Source organism: Pseudorca crassidens, chromosome 12 (genome assembly GCF_039906515.1).
Source record: "Pseudorca crassidens isolate mPseCra1 chromosome 12, mPseCra1.hap1, whole genome shotgun sequence".
NCBI lineage: Eukaryota > Metazoa > Chordata > Mammalia > Artiodactyla > Delphinidae > Pseudorca > Pseudorca crassidens.
This window is the reverse complement of record NC_090307.1, coordinates 16768125-16785051: the sequence shown is the minus strand read 5'-3', so window position 1 is coordinate 16785051 and position 16927 is coordinate 16768125. Positions and strand designations below refer to the sequence as shown.

The 16927-nt window shown below is 43.0% G+C and overlaps 1 protein-coding gene across 4 annotated transcripts in view; it reads left to right on the top strand.

The window, feature by feature from the left end:
- The window catches only part of NEDD4L (NEDD4 like E3 ubiquitin protein ligase), a 342926-nt gene that overhangs the window by 148774 nt on the left and 177225 nt on the right, over window positions 1-16927 (top strand). Inside the window, exon 1 of one of the 4 annotated variants that reach the window (XM_067698966.1) lies at window positions 13087-13286. The exons of the other annotated variants lie outside the window; for them this stretch is intronic. Within the exon in view, the coding sequence (XP_067555067.1) occupies window positions 13264-13286 (23 nt within the window). The 5' untranslated portion in view covers window positions 13087-13263. Of the gene's footprint in view, window positions 1-13086; window positions 13287-16927 lie in introns of those variants that run through there. 4 annotated transcript variants of the gene reach the window in all.

Genomic DNA, 16927 nt, shown 5'->3' with positions numbered 1-16927 from the left:
AAGCAGACACTTTCTCTGTCCCTTCGGCATTGATTTTTAAGAGTTGCTGTCTGAAGCAGTCACGCAGACAGTTTGCTTCTTACATTGCTGAACCTGGGCACAGAGTGGGTTCTGAATAATTAGTTCTGATCACCTGAGAGTTTTGAGGCAACCTGTCCTGAAGATGCAGCTCAAATGCGTTAGGCCGCATTCTTGCATTACTTAAGTTCGCTATCGTGACAAATCTTTGTTGATTCAGGATCTTGTGGTGCCCTAGATCTGGAACATTGTTCTGACTACAGATAGAAGTTTTAGTAGTAGGCTAAATGTATACTGACTGAAACGTTTATTCTGGTCGTAATTTTTTTTTAAAAAACCTGTATATGAATCAAATCACTTTCCCCAAAATGTGAAATGCAGGGTGAAAACCTGCCAGTAAGGGAGATGATAGAATTTTGTTTAAACTTGGCCTCTGTTAAGGAAATGGTGGTGACGCCTCCTCCTCCTTCACTGGTTTATTAACCCTCTGCTCGTCAAATGTCAGCTAGTGGATTAGTTCCATTGCCTGCTTGTATTGTGGCTCTTAAAATTTTCATCTTAGCTATTTTTATTTCTTGTTCTTCATGAATGTTCTAAATATTGTAGGAACATATCACCTAGAAAGGGAAAGCTACCTTCATTATTAAAGAAGATGAAAAATAAAAGAATATGCATCATAGGAAATTTTGGGGAAAAAAATCCCAACTAAAAAAACAGAAATGAAGAACTAGGAAGGAAGAATTAAGAGGTGACAAAGATGAAAGTTAGAATTAATAAAAGAGAAGAGAAGATTTTAAAGGATAAGTAAATCCAGTAGCTGCTCATTTGAAAGGACCAATACACTAAACTCCCATCATCCTAACTGAGGTAAAGGGAAAGCAAAAATAACTAACAGGCATGAGAAGGGAGACACAGGAGGGATTAATTAACTGTATAGGAAAACGCTACATGCAGCCCTCTGGAAACACATTTGAAAACGTCGAGTTGACTTCTCAGTAAAATGCAAATTACCAGAATTGATTCAGGAAGCATGGAAAAGGTGAAAAGACCAATTCATATAGAAGAGGTAGGAAACGTGGTTAAAATTACTAGTGAAAAAGGCACTAGGATTCCATGGGTTTCGAGCTGAGTTTTATTTGACCTTTAAAAAACAGAAAATGTTACAGACCAATATTTATGAAAGCAAATGCAAAAATTCAAAGTAACTTATTAACAAATAGACTCAATAGTTTATTCCAATAATGCTAGTGTGATTAAGTGTTAAGAACGCTTATCACCATCGTCCACTTTTGTGCCCCAGCATTTTAAAGGAGAGAGTTTATGACCAGGTCAGTAGAGGCTGAAGAGCCATTTGATAATTTAAGCAGCCATTCCTAATATATTATAATCTAAAAAACCAATAGGAAGGGCTTCCCTGGTGGCACAGTGGTTAAGAATCCGCCTGCCAATGCAGGGGACATGGGTTCGAGCCCTGGTCCGAGAAAATCCAAAATGCTGCGGAGCAACTAAGCCCGTGCACCACAACTACTGAGCCTGCGCTCTACAGCCTGTGAGCCACAACTAGTGAGCCCGCGAACCACAACTACTGAGCCCACGTGCCACAACTACTGAAGCCTGTGCACACCTAGAACCCGTTCTGCGCAACAAGAGAAGCCACCGCAATGAGAAGCCTGCGCACCACAACGAAGAGTAGCCCCCACTCGCTGCAACTAGAGAAAGCCCATGCATAGCAACGAAGACCCAACGCAGCCAAAAATAAACAAACAAATAAATAAAACCAATAGGAATAAAAATAAATTACTTAAAGGCTATTTATTACCCCCCAAAAAACAACCAACAATAAATATTTTCTAAAAGGCAAAAAGCACTGTTTCAATTAAAATTAGGAATTATAAAAGGATGTCTGCTTTTACAGTTATTTGACATTGTCTTAGGGGTTCTAGTAAATGTTGTAAGACAGTGAAATGTTTGCATGTCTAGAAAATGCAAGAGCCTATGGTGGGAAAAAAATCCAAAGTCAGTTGGAAAAATTGTCATGGTAGCTGGATAAAAACAAGTCTCTAAAATTGATCGTTTCTCTGTTTTGAAAACAAGCACCTGGAAATGGAAGTTAAACCTCTCTTTTCTCAATAGCAGCAAATAACCTAGGAAGAAGTTGACCAAGAATGGTGCCTATATCCTTTTCAGTGAAGGATTTGAAATAAAAATATATACCATATATACATCAGTTATCCCCAAATTAATACATTTATTGCCATTCCCTTTCGAGTTTCCAAAGCAGTAAGTTTTTCCTGTTTGTTTTCTTTTTTTTTTAACTAAATGAAATAATCCTAAAGTGTATGTAGAAAAATAAATGCATAATACCTGTGGGGAGCACATTCAAATATGGAAAATAAAACCAGTGAAGGGGGGGCAAACTTGGTTGACAAGTGACCACAATATGCTTATAAGAGAGTCTGTGATCAAATCATTGTGTTATTGATACAGGATTACATAAATGGTCCAGTGGGACAGAGCAGAGGATCCAGGACTGTGTATCGGTAAGCAAGAGAAGTTAATCCATAAGAAAACAGACGGTTCAATACTGTTGAGGAAAGAATGCACGAGTTACTCAATGGTGTTGGCACAGTCATCTCTTTATGGAGTGGGGGGAGATGGCCCTCTATCTTATAGTATAATCAGACATAAGTTACGGAATCTTCAAAACCTTAAATGTAAACAAGCAATTCAAATTTACAAGGAAATATAAGAGACGACTTGTATGATCTTGGAATGAGGAAGAACTTCTTAAGCAAGACAGTACCTGCAAGCTAGACAGTTGGGGAGGGGAATGTATAACATGTATGACAGGCAAGGGGTTACTGTCTATAACTCTTGTGAACTGGCAAGACAAACACGACTCGGGGAGAATGGACAAACAATATAAACATGCGATTCCCAGAGAGCAAATGCAGACAGCCAGGAAGCCCGTGAAAAGCAATCCATATTTGCTAGGGATTTGCAGATTAAAACAACAGTGAGAAGTTACTTTCAACTCATCAGACTGGTTAAAAAAAAAAAACAGAGAAGAAACACTTCTTGCTAGCAAGGATGTAGTAGAAGTGGTATTCTCATAATAGTGACAGAAATGTGAACGATCATGCTTTATTTGGAAAGTAAAGTGGTAAAATGCATATTAAAATCAAACATTAAGGAGAAATGAAACATTTCTCCTTAGCAGCCTTTCTGCTGGATACCTATCTGTCTTCTAAAAATAGAAGTGTCTAGGGACTTCCGTGGTGGCGCAGTGGTTAAGACTCCGAGCTTCCAATGCAGGGGGCCCGGGTTCTATCCCTGGTCAGGGAACTAGATCCCACACGCATGCTGCAACTAAGAGTTTACATGTTTCAACTAAGGAGCCCGCCAGCCGCAGCTAACACCCAGCACAACCAGATAAATAAAATATTAAAAAAAAAAAAGTGTCTGTACACAAAGGCATATGTAAAAGGCTGTTTATTGTACCATCATAGTGGCAAGATTTGAAAACACAAGTGCCCGTTGCTTGAAAAATGGCTAGCTTTATGGAATATTTGTACGATGTCATATTATGCAGCCACTGAATGGGAGGCCGTTGAAAGCACTCCTTCTCCAAGTCAAGAGGGGCTGAGTGGAGGATGACGTGTGGGTTGGGAGGTGTGGATGACGGTGGGTTGGGAGGAAGCAGGGAAAAAATCCCACCTGTGGTTAAGTGTTAACCGCATTTCATATTTTTCCTTGTGGAGCAAGCTGAACCGTACTGCGGTCTGAAGTTAAAAATCCTGGTTCCTTCTTTTAGACCTCTAATTCTTTTTCTTTCTCATACCAGCCTGTGTTGGTTTTGATGCCCCGGTGCCCTGTCGGATTTTGTGAGGATATTAATTATGCATCTTTAAAATTCTTCTTTTTCCGACTCTGTTTGCGTGCTCCCTATGCAAGCTCGTGCCCCTGGTGTTTCATGGCCTGGTTTTCTTCACGTGTTTGACGATTCTGGGTTGTCTGTTGGTCTTGGCATTTGTGAGTCCTGTTGGCTCCGTTGGCATCTGAGGAGCCTGGCGCTGGTGTGTGTCAGGTTGAGGCCCTGGGTAGGACTTGGTGGGATGGGCAGCAGGTGGCCTCTTATGTATGGCTGCTGCATGGCCTTCCTGGCCCTCTTTAGCTACCTGCACTTTCCAGACTTAGGACCACTGTCCTGCTTTCACCTGCATTAAGAAGGCAGTGACCGTAGAAGCTAGAGGAAGCGAAGTTTCCTGATTAATCACCCTGATTGTTGCCCAGGGTCTCTCCAGTCCCTTGTATCAATTGACTCCTGAATTTCTGGCACCCAGAAATATTTCCACCAGTTTGGCTCTCTCCTGCGCACTCGGTGGCTCTGGTTTTGTTTTTCTGTCCATTCAGCCCATCTCATTTATGTTCAACTGATGATAGTCTTTCTGGGGGGAATTCCCCGGTGGTCCAGTGATCAGGACTCTGCGCTTCCACTGCAGGGGGCCCGGGTTCCATCCCTGGTCGGGGAAGTAAGATATCCTGCAAGCCACGTGGTGCGGAAAAAAAAAAAAAAAATAGTGATGGCAGTCTTTCCTCCTTCCCCAGAACGTTTGTGGATGTGGTATTTAGTCTGGATGGAAGAGGGGGAGGTAGGAATGTGTGGTCAGAGGGCCATCTGGATACTAACTTCTGTTTAATCTCTCTAAGCCTTAGTTTTCTCCTCTGTAGAGCAGGGATAATACCAGTATCTATCTCCCAAGGTTATTGTTAAGATTAAAATAAGTGATGCTCTTAAAGGGCTTAAAGCAGTGCCTGTCCTGTAGGAACAATTCCATCAGAGTTAGCTGCTGCTGTTTTCAAAAAATGGGATCATGATAGAGATACCAGATTTCAGTATGTTTTTTTCTTCCCAGTTAATATATCCATGATGCCATCCAACACCATGTTTTAAAAGCTCTGTGGTGTCTATTGATGTATCTATGTGTGCGTGTTTCTGTAAATAAATCCCTGCAGTTGAATTTCTGGACGAAAGGACATGAACACATACAGTATGATGTTCAGCAGTATTGAGGAGTTGCCCTCCGAAGCATTATACTAGTTTCCCCGGCTCCAGTAGTTGATGAGAGTACCAGTTTTTCCCATCCTCAGTGTTACTCCATTTTATCAATCATTTAATCTTTGCCAATATGGAAGGTAGAAATAGTTTATGTCTTTAATCAGTGAGGTCGAGTATCTCTTCATATGTTTGTATTTCCTCTTTTATTCAGTGCTAATTTGCAGTCCTAGTTCATTTTTCCTTAAGGTTGTTAATTTTTCATTGATTTGTAAGAAGTCTTTGAAGAATAGGGGGTTTAACTCCATATCTGTGATATGTTACACATGTTTTTGAAATATTGTATACCTTATATAGAAGCTTTCCATTTTAACATTGTGCTTTTAAATATGCCTTTTCTGTGGTTTCTTGGAAAGCTAACAACTGTTTATATAGCACTATTTCTTTGTTAAAAATAAGGGGTATTCTCCCTATAATTGTGAAAGTTACGCATACACATTTTTCTCGATCTGAAAAAAGAAATCAGAAAGAAAAAGTTACCAGCAACAGAAAGAACATCACTCTTAATATTTTGGCATTTTCCTTTTAGTTGTCTTTTGGTAGGGAATGTGTATTTTTACACAATTAGCGTCATAATGTAGGTGGACATTATAGCCTTTTTTTGGGTCGCTTAACATCCCCATATGTGGTATACAGCATTCCGGTTTCTCTGTGTGCAATATCTTAATCATTTCTGTCCTGTTTAAATTTCTCATTTCTCATATAAGAGAAGAAAGGTGCAGTGAATATCTGTGCAAAAATTTTTAAGTTGGATTAAGTTCTGTACCTCCCTGGAAATGGAATTACTGAATCAAAGGATGTTAGGATTTAAGTACTTTGATATGTATTACCAGTTTGCTTTCCCAAAGCGTGGTACCAGTTGATGCTTCTTTCAGCATAAAGACTGTCACTTCACTTTAATCAGAAGATGAGAACCAGCCTGAACACGTAGGGGAAGAGCCTTCAGGAAGAGGCACAGCCAACGTGATGCAAGGCCTCACGTGGAAGTGAGTTTTTTCAGAGATTGAGGAAGAGCATTATGGCCGGTGGGGCTTTGGAGAGGAACGGAGCAGGCGGGAGCCATGGATCTTGAGGGCTTTGTGGGCCACCATGAGGAATTTGCATTTTGTGCCTAAGGCTGTGGAAAGCCAGCAAAGAGAGCTGCCAGACAGACAGGGGAGTGGCTTGGTGTGACTGTCTGTTGCAGGTAAGAGTGGCCCTTGAGGCCAGTTTGGAGGCGGTTGCAGTAGCCTGTGTGAGAGAGGATGGCTTGAACACCTGGGTGGTAACTAACACCCAGGATGGAGAGAAGGGGATGTTTGGGGATTTTTTTTGGCCATTGCGTCCTTAGGGCCTGCCAGTGGACTGGTGTGTGAGGGACACACAGAGGAACAGAATCAAGGAAACTTTGGCTTGATCAGCTGGCCGGATGGTGGCCACCGAGATGTGAAGGGTTAGCTGGGAACAGATGTGGAGGCAGAATCACAAGCTCATTAGGTCTCTTCGCCCTCCGAGTGGACATGTGAAGGAGATGATGGTAAATGAGAATGGAGCTCAAGACAGAGATCAGGGTTGCATAGGTTTTTGGGGGGAGTCATTTGCATTTAGATGGTCTTTACAGCAAAGGACCTGGACCGTATCACAAAGGATAAGGTATTTCTTCCATGTGAAAACGTGTTCAGGTTCCTGAGTAACTGCCCTAAAATAATGAACATTAGGAACCACAAGCGCTTCGTGAATTGGGCATGTGTGTCTGTAAGCTGTCAGGTTATAAATGCTTGGAGGATACAAATAACTGGGTCCTGGCTAACGCCTTGAGCAGAGTAGATGCAGGATACGATGTTTACTGAGTGATGTTTAAAGATTCAAGAGACCTTTCCCCCTTCTTGATGAGACAATCTTCTTTTCAGATGTTTTGGTAAAGTCACTAGCAACTTGATTGCTTGTGTTAATGGTTAATTAATTGTGTTAATGCTTGCTTCACAGCATTAACCTGTGAAGCATGTAAACCCACATCATCCTCTTTTTGTAAGGCGTTGGAAGAAAAGGCTAATCCAAGTTAGGAGGATTTAAGACCTTGTGAGGAAATTCAAGACTGCGTTTTAATCACCAAACCTTGCCTGTGTTATGTAAAGATTTTTGCCTGTGTCATGTCATCCTTGTTTGGTTCAATTTATTCCTCCCCCTCCAAGTGTCCTAGTTTCTTTTCTAACTGTAGCTGGATTTGAACAAAACAGAAACTTGGTGTTTTTTTTTCTCTCCCAGCATTTGGAGTCTTCATTTGATTACTCATTCTTTATAAATGAGTGATAGTATATTCTTAGCAAATAAGAATTCTTTTTATATAATTCTTTTTTTCCCTGATTATAAAAGAATTAGACATTGGAAAAGATGAAGTATAAAGCAATATCCACCTGTAATCTGATAGCCCGAGAGAGATCGTTGGTTACCATCTTGTTTTATTTCCTTCTAGTCCTTTGGCTGTATTTATATGTGCATATGGAAATAGTTTATGTATTTGGAATAATGCTATAGTATTGTTTACAATGAAGCTTTTTAACGAATATTTTACCGTGAACATTTTATAAAAACTTGTATTATTTTTAGAAGCATGTTTTTATTTTTTTGACATCTTTATTGGAGTATAATTGCTTTACATTGTGGTGTTAGTTTCTGCTGTATAACAAAGTGAATCAACTATACGTATACATATATCCCCGTATCCCTTCCCTTTTGCGTCTCCCTCCCACCCTCCCTATCCCACCCCTCTAGGTGGTCACAGAGCACCAAGCTGATCTCCCTGTGCTATGTGACTGCTTCCCACTAGCTATCTGTTTTACATTTGGTAGTGTGTATATGTCAGTGCCACTCTCTCACTTTGTCCCTGCTTCCCCTTCCCCCTCCCCGTGTCAAGTCCATTCTCTATGTCTGCGTCTTTATTCCTGTCCTGCCCCTAGGTTCTTCAGAACCTTTTTTTTTTTTTTAGATTCAATATATATGTGTTAGCATACGGTATTTGTTTTTCTCTTTCTGACTTACTTCACTCTGTATGACAGACTCTAGGTCCATCCACCTCAGTACAAATAACTCAGTTTCGTTTCTCTTTATGGCTGAGTAATATTCAAAGGCTGCAGAGTATGGGTAAATTTATACTGGCTTTTATGGGGAAAAAAAAATCTCTAGATGATCTCAGTAATTGACAAATCCTCCTAAGATTAAAACCAAAAGCAAACAAAGTAGAAACTCTGAAGTTTTTGGAATGCTACTCTGAAATTCAGGTTTTCTATTCTTAATAAGATCTTGTTTTGAAGGAAGTCAGCCTTTGTACTTTTTTAAAATTCTTTTTGCTTATGTGAACTTAAAATTTAATTATCTTTTATGTATTTCCTCTCCTTTCCATTGGAACATACTGATCCAAGGTGACCCTTTGCGGTGGTTCATAAAATCCCATCTTATAAACCATCCCAGTCTTCTAAGTGTAGTAAGCGATAGTGAGCAAAATTTGGGGGTAATGTTATCAGAAGTGCTAGGAGCCATATGAAGGTTATGCATTTAATTGTGTAAGTAATATAGAATTAAAGAATTGCCATGCAATTTTAACATTATTTCAAATTTTAAATTTAAAAAAATAAATGCCAAGGGATGGAAACAGCCTTTCCTCTTGGCAGACTTCTGGTAGACCCACACCTCGTCATTCACAGGTGTGCCTTCCGTGGCCTCTCCTTGTCAGTAAGGACTGTGGGGAATTCTGAGAAAGACTGCTGTCCCTTCCACTCCCTTTGCTAACTGCATCCTGCCAACACTGTGAAACTCACGTATCTGTCTTAAGATACCAGCACCTTCCTGTTCATCAAATCCAGACAGGCCTGATTTGCTCAGCACACTCCCCTTTAACCTTATGTAGCCCTTGACCCTGTCTTTCTTGGCTGCTGGTTCCCCTCCTTTCCTCTCTGACCACTCCGTCTGTTGCACCGCCTTCTCCAAGACCGCAATCCCATTTTCTTGTGATTTTTTGTTAACCTTGGAAATCTCATAATGACTTCTGTTGCTTTGGTGGAGGCTGACTCAGGTGCTTTAAAAATGTGTACATGTAAATATGAACAGTTTCTAAATTGGGCTACGTCATATATAGTTTAATAGCTCACATTTTTAAACATTATACTGTGAATGTTTTCCCACGTCTTAAAATATTCCTTGAGGACGTGAGCATATAGATATCTGTAATTTATTTTCTCTGTGGTTGGACATTAAGGTTGCTTAGTGTTTTTATTTTTGTAGTGAACTTTTTTTTTTTTTTTTTCCCGGTACACAGGCCTCTCACTGTTGTGGCCTCTCCCGTTGCGGAGCACAGGCTCCAGACGCGCAGGCTCAGCGGCCATGGCTCACGGGCCCAGCCGCTCCGTGGCATGTGGGATCTTCCCAGACCAGGGCACAAACCCGTGTCCCCTGCCTCGGCAGGCAGACTCTCAACCACTGTGCCACCAGGGAAGCCGTGTAGTGAACTTCTTGACGCTCAACTCGCACCCCTGATTATTTCCTTGGCAAAGATTCCGTGGATTGGAATTAAGTCAAAGGGGATGAGTTTATTTAGCCCTCTAGATTGTCAGTAGGCTCTTTATTTCTTTTTCAGTGATACTCCATCTTTAGGCTTTCTATTGCAACAGATTCTAGCTGGTTTCCCTGTTTTCAGCTTCAGCTGATGCTGGGTTACTCTGCTCCACTGCTGACCACAGTGACCTTGGAAACTACAGCACATCTGCGGCACTGTGTCCATAACCCTTGAGGAGCTCCAATTACGTTCATCTAGCCAGCCTCCACACCTTCTTTCTGGATCCTCTGACTGCAGTCGGAGCCTTCAGTTTTGTGCCTGCTGGGGCCACTCTGTTTATGGTATTGTCTTCCCTTAGGCATCCTTGCCTCAGCCCAGCTCAGCACCCTTTCTGCTCTCTGGTGGTCCCAGACTTGGATATACCCAACTCAATCTCTAATCCCCTTACCCTCAGCTTATGACCCAGTCTTCTGCTTCTTTGGAAAAAACAAAACAATAAAACACAAAAAAGGCCCTCGTTGGGGAAATACTACACCCTGCCTTCCCTCTTCCTTTTTCCTGGTGTGTCTACAGCAGCACTTGTCCTTTTATTCCTCCGTATCACCTCAGATGCTACTTCCCCCTGCTTCTTTCTCCAAGGCCACCAACTCCTTCGCTCTGCACAAGGTTCTGTCCTTTTAAACCAGTGGTTCTCAACTAGGGATGACCTTGCCTCCCAGGACACACTTAGCTATGTCTAGAGGTATTCTTGGCTGTCACACCGGAGAGCTTCCATCTAGTGTGTAGAGGCCGGGGAGGCTGTTAAACATCCTACGATGCGCAGAACAGCTTCCTGCAGTGGAGAGTTACGCCAAATGTCAGGGGAGCCCAGGTTAAGAAAGCCTGTAGCCTTAGTCTGTGACCTTGGTCATACTCCATCTTGTCGTCCAGCGTCTGCATCCTCTTTTCTACAGCTGCTCCGTGGAGCAGTGGTTTTTCTTTGTGGGGCTGGAGAGATTTGATCATTTCAGGCTGTCCTCAGTGCATAGTGTAGCAGAAGCAGGGCTAGTAACACTGGACTAGGACTGCGCGTCTGGGTTGAATCTGCTTTAGCATTTATTCCGAGATTGTGGTGCTGCTCTGGCTGGGTCCTCACTTCTTTCTGTAGACAGAAGGACTTGAACTAAAGAGACTTCTAGCATTTCCTTCATTGTTAGCCTTTCCTAATTCAGTGCCAGGATTGTAGTTGCCGAGGTTTGGTTGCGTTGTTAGTGGAGATTGGGCAGAAGCTGATTGTCCGTTGGGGAGTAAGTAAGATGTGGATGGAGACCACTTCGTCGGTGAGCCTGACTGTATAAATCGAGGAGGCAGAAGTGGAGTCTGAAGGGTGTGTAGGCTTTTTACCCCCTTTGTCCAGAGTAAGGTTTTTCTATGCACTTTTCAAGGCAGAGCCTCTGTGGACAGGGAGGGAGTAAACACACTAAAAGGAGAATGGTCGTTACTCAGAAATCTGAATTCTATCTTCATTTTTTTGTGTGAACACTTGGAATGCAATCATCATTTAATTAGAGTATTAGTTTGCTGGGGCCGCCATAACAAAGTGCCACGGACTGAGTGGCTTTAAACAACAGAAATTTATTGTCTCACTGTTCCAGAGGCTGAAAGTCTGAGATCAAGGTGTCAGCAGGGTTGGTTTGCTCTGAGGTCTCTCTCCTTGGCTTGCAGACGGCCGCCTTGTCTCTTCCCTGTCCCTTCACATTGTCTTCCTGCTGTACCTATCTGTCCAAGTTTTCTGTTATAAGGACACCAGTCACACTGGGTCAGGACCCATGCTCATGACCTCATTTTAGCTCAGTTATCTCTTTAGAGCCTCCAAACATAGTCACATTCTGAGGTACTGGGGTTAGGACTTCAATATAAGAATCTGTGGGTGGACGATTCAGCCTGTAGCAGTTGGGTAATATTTCATGGGAAGTATAGGAGCCTTTTATCTTTAAGGCATCAGGAAAATTGTTACTCAGCTTGTTTAGGTATATTTTTGTATACTATATTGTGGTTCTTATTTTTTTTAACCTCCCAGTCAGTGTGTGAATGTAAAACCTCTTAATTTTATAAGTTTAGATACTAATTTTAGTCAAGGAAGGTAGAGTTCCTGCTCTTAAATTACACTGTTTTGCACTTGTGTGTCCTTACCTGCTCAGTACTAAAAACTCAGGGTATTTCTCTCGTTGTTTAGAAAGTTCTACAGAAAATGGTTGGACCTGTCGGCCTGCGTCTCTGAGGGTGTGTTTGGGGACAGGGTTTCTGGATAACCAGGTGTGGACTTTCTTCAGCAAGCTTTCAGTGATCCTTCCAGCCACTAGAGGTCACTGGCTCCCCTGGTGACCTGTTTTGTCGTCCCAGCACCTCTGGGAATCCCAGCCTTCCAACACCTGTGGGAACTTGAAAGTCTAGATTATCGTTTCTCAGCTGACATGCCAGGAACGTTTGGGTTCATGTGGAAAGTTAGCTTTTTGCTACAAGTGGGAGCACTTCCTGTTGCAGCTGCACCTGCTGGGGTTGTAGAGTGGGAGTTGACTTGCTTCCAGTGAGAGCCCAGAGGTGTAACTGGTGCCTGTCACTAGCCAAGGAAAGAAGACATGTCTTAACTTGGCCTCAGGGGTTCAGTAAAGGGTGGTCAGGTGGCTGAGCTGTACCCCGTAAGGAGGACACAGTGCTGAAGAGTATCCAGGTGAGCTCTGCCGACCTCACTCTGCCCTTGACCTATACCGTAGGGCACCCAATGAGTTCATCTGAAGATGGGCTTGCACACCAGAGATGGTGGATTTACAGAGTGGTGCTGTCTCTCATGACACCAAATGCCCCCAACCTGTCAGTTCTGTTTGCTGTTGTCGTTTGCATCATAGTTACCTTTATTCTGCCCTGCTTCCCCCCCCCTCCCCCACGAAGACTCTGAGTTCTTGGTGGGCACGGTAGGGCTGGCAGCAGGTTGTGCTCTCCGCCTGCTTGGTGTGCAGCCTCCCACGCAGGAACTGGAGAGAAGCCGAGTTCACTGTAGAAGGTGAAGGACAGACCTCTACTGCCTGTCTTCCCAGAAAACTCAGAAACAGCTTTAAATGAGCAGCTTTAAATAGCCTAGCCCAAGTTACAGTTATTCACGAAACCATGTGCACGCTCGTTATCACCCGTCCTGTTTGGTAGCCCTGGGCTCTTCTCCCTGCCCGCTGAGAACTGCCACGGGGAGAAGCAGCGCTGCGGGGAACCTCAGGTTAGGGCACCTGGAGGCTGTTTCAGCTAATTGCCGAGCTGCGTGGAGTTACTTAATCCTTAGGGTAGGGGTGGAGTTGACTCAACTCCTTTTCCACCAACAAGCATTTCTTTCTAGCTGTCGTTGAAGTGAATCATCATTATAAGTAGCCAGCTCGGGGGCATTCCTCGTCAGTTGTGTTAAAACTTGCTGGTGGTGGTTCCCGAGGATCAGCAGAGGTGTGAGTGGGCAGCCCTTCAAAACCGGGAAGGAAGCTGGGGCTGGGAACCCAAGGGTCGTGGCGGTAAAGTCCCAACTGTGACTGCAGCGCTAGCCCCCCAGACGCTTTCCGGCGGGAGAGATGGCTTGCTTTTCATGAGCCTTGAGGACAGCTGTAGGTAAGGATAAAGACTCCACTGTCTGCTTTTATTATATGAATGCACAACGTCTGCTGTTGGCACAGAGTTTGCTTTCGATGCAGTCCTTTTTGTATCGGTGGCATTATTCTAGCGCAAGATTTCCCCTTGTAAATTACTTCTTCTTGGTGTTCAGAGTTCCCTGTAGTTGATCACCTTTGCTCTCCGTATACACAGACAGGACGGCAGCAAAAAATGAAACTTGAAAAGAACTGTGGTCTGAATTCTCCTGATTCTCTCCTCTCAGCTTTCTTATCTCTGTCTTGGCTATTTAGAAAAATGTACACTTTTGATTCCGAAGATGAGAGCACCGTGGATACTCTTGTTTTCTTTTTGGAAATAATGGAAAATGTCGACCACTTAAGTTCTGTGAACGTTGTTCTCTGATTTAGGAATCACTGGTTGGGGAGGAAACAGTTATGTTTTTCTTCCTGTTTTGTTTTGGATCTCTGTTTTCTCTGAGTATTTCTGACTTAACAATCTCACTGGAGAAGAGGGAGACACCAGCTGTACTTGGCCTCAGATGAAATCACATCTTAGGTCATGAAATGGTTTGCTTGGAGAATGATTTATGGTTTATATCTGAAGTTTCGGTTGGTAATGATAGAAATCTTTAATGTTTGACTTACATGACTTATTCTAAATGCATTTATTATTACTGTTATTTTTGATTGGACAGAGCAAAAGTTTAAGCCCAGAACATATTCAGCTGGTTTCCTTTTAGGTTTTCTTATCATTTTCCCACCCTCACTACTCATACGTATGGATATGCGTTACGATTAACACGTGATTTTTGTTTCTTTACTGTCTCATTTGATGATGATTCATAAACTGTTAACTAGTTAGTGTATTTCTGTGTGTTGCTAAATGGATTGGAGCGCAGGTCACACCTTTACATGAACGAGCCAGGTTACGTTCAAGAAAGTGTTCCTAATGTCAAATGATGACGAAAAGGTATCAGCAAGGTGAAATATGCAAGCCTGTAGTCAAATCCGAGTTATTCTTTATTTCACATTGTGAAGTATGTTGTTTACATGTGTTCAAGTTAGATTGTGCCCATCAAAGAAAAAGCAAGCAACTAAACTATAAGAGGGAGTTTGAAGGACTTATGTGGTAGTGCCTCCCTCCCCCCACCGCCTTTTCTAAATGTTTGTGAGGAAGAGGTGAACTTTCATTCCCATGGGAATTTGAGGAAGATGATGGTGAAATTTTTAAGAAGACAGGAAGAGGAAATGCTTTCTATTTAGACAGGAGAAAAGCAGTGGGAACGGTTCTCATGTACAGTTGTTGCAGGTTTTTTTTTTTTTTAATTTAAAAAGGCTTTTTTTGTGTGGGGGGGGAGTCTTGTAGTGCAGCTACATGTTGATTTTAGAAAACACCACATTTAGGACATTCTCTTATCACTGTGGACTGTAACTTAAAGATATCAAATGAAGGCAGGGACAGAATGATGGGAATTTGTTACTTGAGGAATGTAAGAGTTTTATTCTGACGTGGTTTGTTTGGTGGGTATGGGGAGCCCTCTGTACTTACTGACAGCATCTTAGAGGCAGTTGATAAGACTTTGGGGGTTATGACGGTTGCGTTGGGGCGGGAGGGTCGTTCTGATTTTTTTGTGGTTCATTTGAGGTAGTACATCAACCTGTACTTCTGAGGGCGTTTCCGAGTCGATTTTCAAGAGCTGCCACGCTTCTCACCTTGGCAGAAGTCTGTTCCGCCTTGTGATTTCCCTCCTGTGTGTTTTGAGTTAATGATGATTTAATGCTCTAGCAACGTCGAGGGCTTCTCGTTGTACAGGTGGGCTTGTAGCCTGCCTGCCGGCCTCTCCCCTCGGATCCCAGGGGCATCTGAGTTCATTCACCTTCACGGTGAGGGCAGAAGCACGGCTTCCCAGGTGTTTTCAAAACCTGTCTCAGCCATGTTTTCAGTGGCTCAGAATCCCACCGAGGCTCACTTGGCACGCCTTCACCTACAGTCAATATTTGTGTGCCCTCCGCCCTTGGCTGGGTTTTCTCTACATCCAGGCAGACGGGGTCACAGGTAGGCAGCTCCCCGTGCCATCCCGCCCGCTGGCCAGGACTTGGGGGTCGGGCCTGGCTGAGACCCCCCAGCTGCCCTCCTGGAGTCAAAGATGGCTGGCTTTGTTCCTGGCTCCTCTAAAGGCCTGAGGTCTAGATCGTAGAGAAAATCCTTCCTGCTTCAGTGTTGTCGCCAAAACAGCATGAGCCAAAAGCATCACGAGATCTTTCCAGATAACCACCAGCTGTACTCTCAGCTGTTGAGAGAGCTGTGAGCTGCTTATTCATCTCAGAAGAGTAGCTACTGGGAAAAAGGTTAAAGTGCCAGCTCCCGGTTGACATTATCCCTGAAAACAAAGGCTTGATTCTCCTGCTCCTAGAGAACGGACATGTCCGTGGAAATTTTTGGAACAGCACATGGGCACGTGGCAGAGCGTCACCTCCCAGAGGCAGTTAGCGGTGTCGCTTCACACTAAGTGGAAACTCAGAGATGATAGATTCCGGTGGGGTAAATGGAGTTGAATAGGAACCCATTAAAAAAGCACCACCTGCAATGATGTAAGCTGTCCTGCTCACCGCACTGTTACTCATCCTGCCGCTGCAGGCAACCGGGTCACATGTGATCGTAAAGCACCTCTGACTCAGGTCAGTGACTGGAAACGCCGTCACATTACGGAGGGCAGTTGGTCACAGAGTCTGGACCAGAGGCCAGGTGCAGTCCTGGGGCTGTGATCTGTGGGAGCATTTTCCAGTGCAGGGACTTGAACGTGCAACTCAATTAACAGGGTTGGCGAGTTGATTTTGTCCGAGATCTGCCATGCTAAGTAGACTAGCCTGAGACTCAAGGAAGTCTCCAGCTTCGTTAAAGGAAATGGTGTGGCAGGCTTTAAGGCATTTTAATATGTCCCACGTTTTCTTCCTTGCCCTGTTGTGTTGAGGTTTTTCAAGGGCATAATTGTATGTGAAGTTAGTGAGTGATATGTCTGAAGGACACTGTCCTGTCTGATAATATGGTGTGTGACTATTTTAACTCATCGACAAGGTTATTGAGGACATTTGTAATACTGTGTTCGTTACTTTGAAATAATTCGTCTTCTCCTTATTCTTTGAGTCTGTCAGTGACTGAATATTTATTATCTTTGTGCTAGACATTGAGGGGTACCTGTTTTTCACTTATGCTTGGCAGTTTTTGTGGACCTAAAATTCTTTTAAAAGGTTGATTGCTTCTTCCCCTGTCTCTTATTGTTTTCACTTGATTTTATTTATTTATTTAGATTTTATTTTTGAATACACACTTGAACAGCCCTTAAGCTTGGGGCTGAGTGAGGATGGCAATCAAAGACAATTATGATTTGATTGATGGGTGAGATTAATCAAACTGGCAAAAATAGGTCCCCTAATTTCGTTAGCTAGTTAAAACATTTTTTTCTTTTAAATTTTTTGTTCCTAAACGGGAGGCCACACACTGAAGATGGAGCGATTTTCCCTGCGTGTGTGTGTGTGCCAGTGGAACTCTGTTTCCAAAGGAAATAAAGAACTTAATGGCTAGAAAGATTATGTAAGCTGAAAGGTATGCCTGTCAGAGAAAGAGAGAGTGAGTGAGAA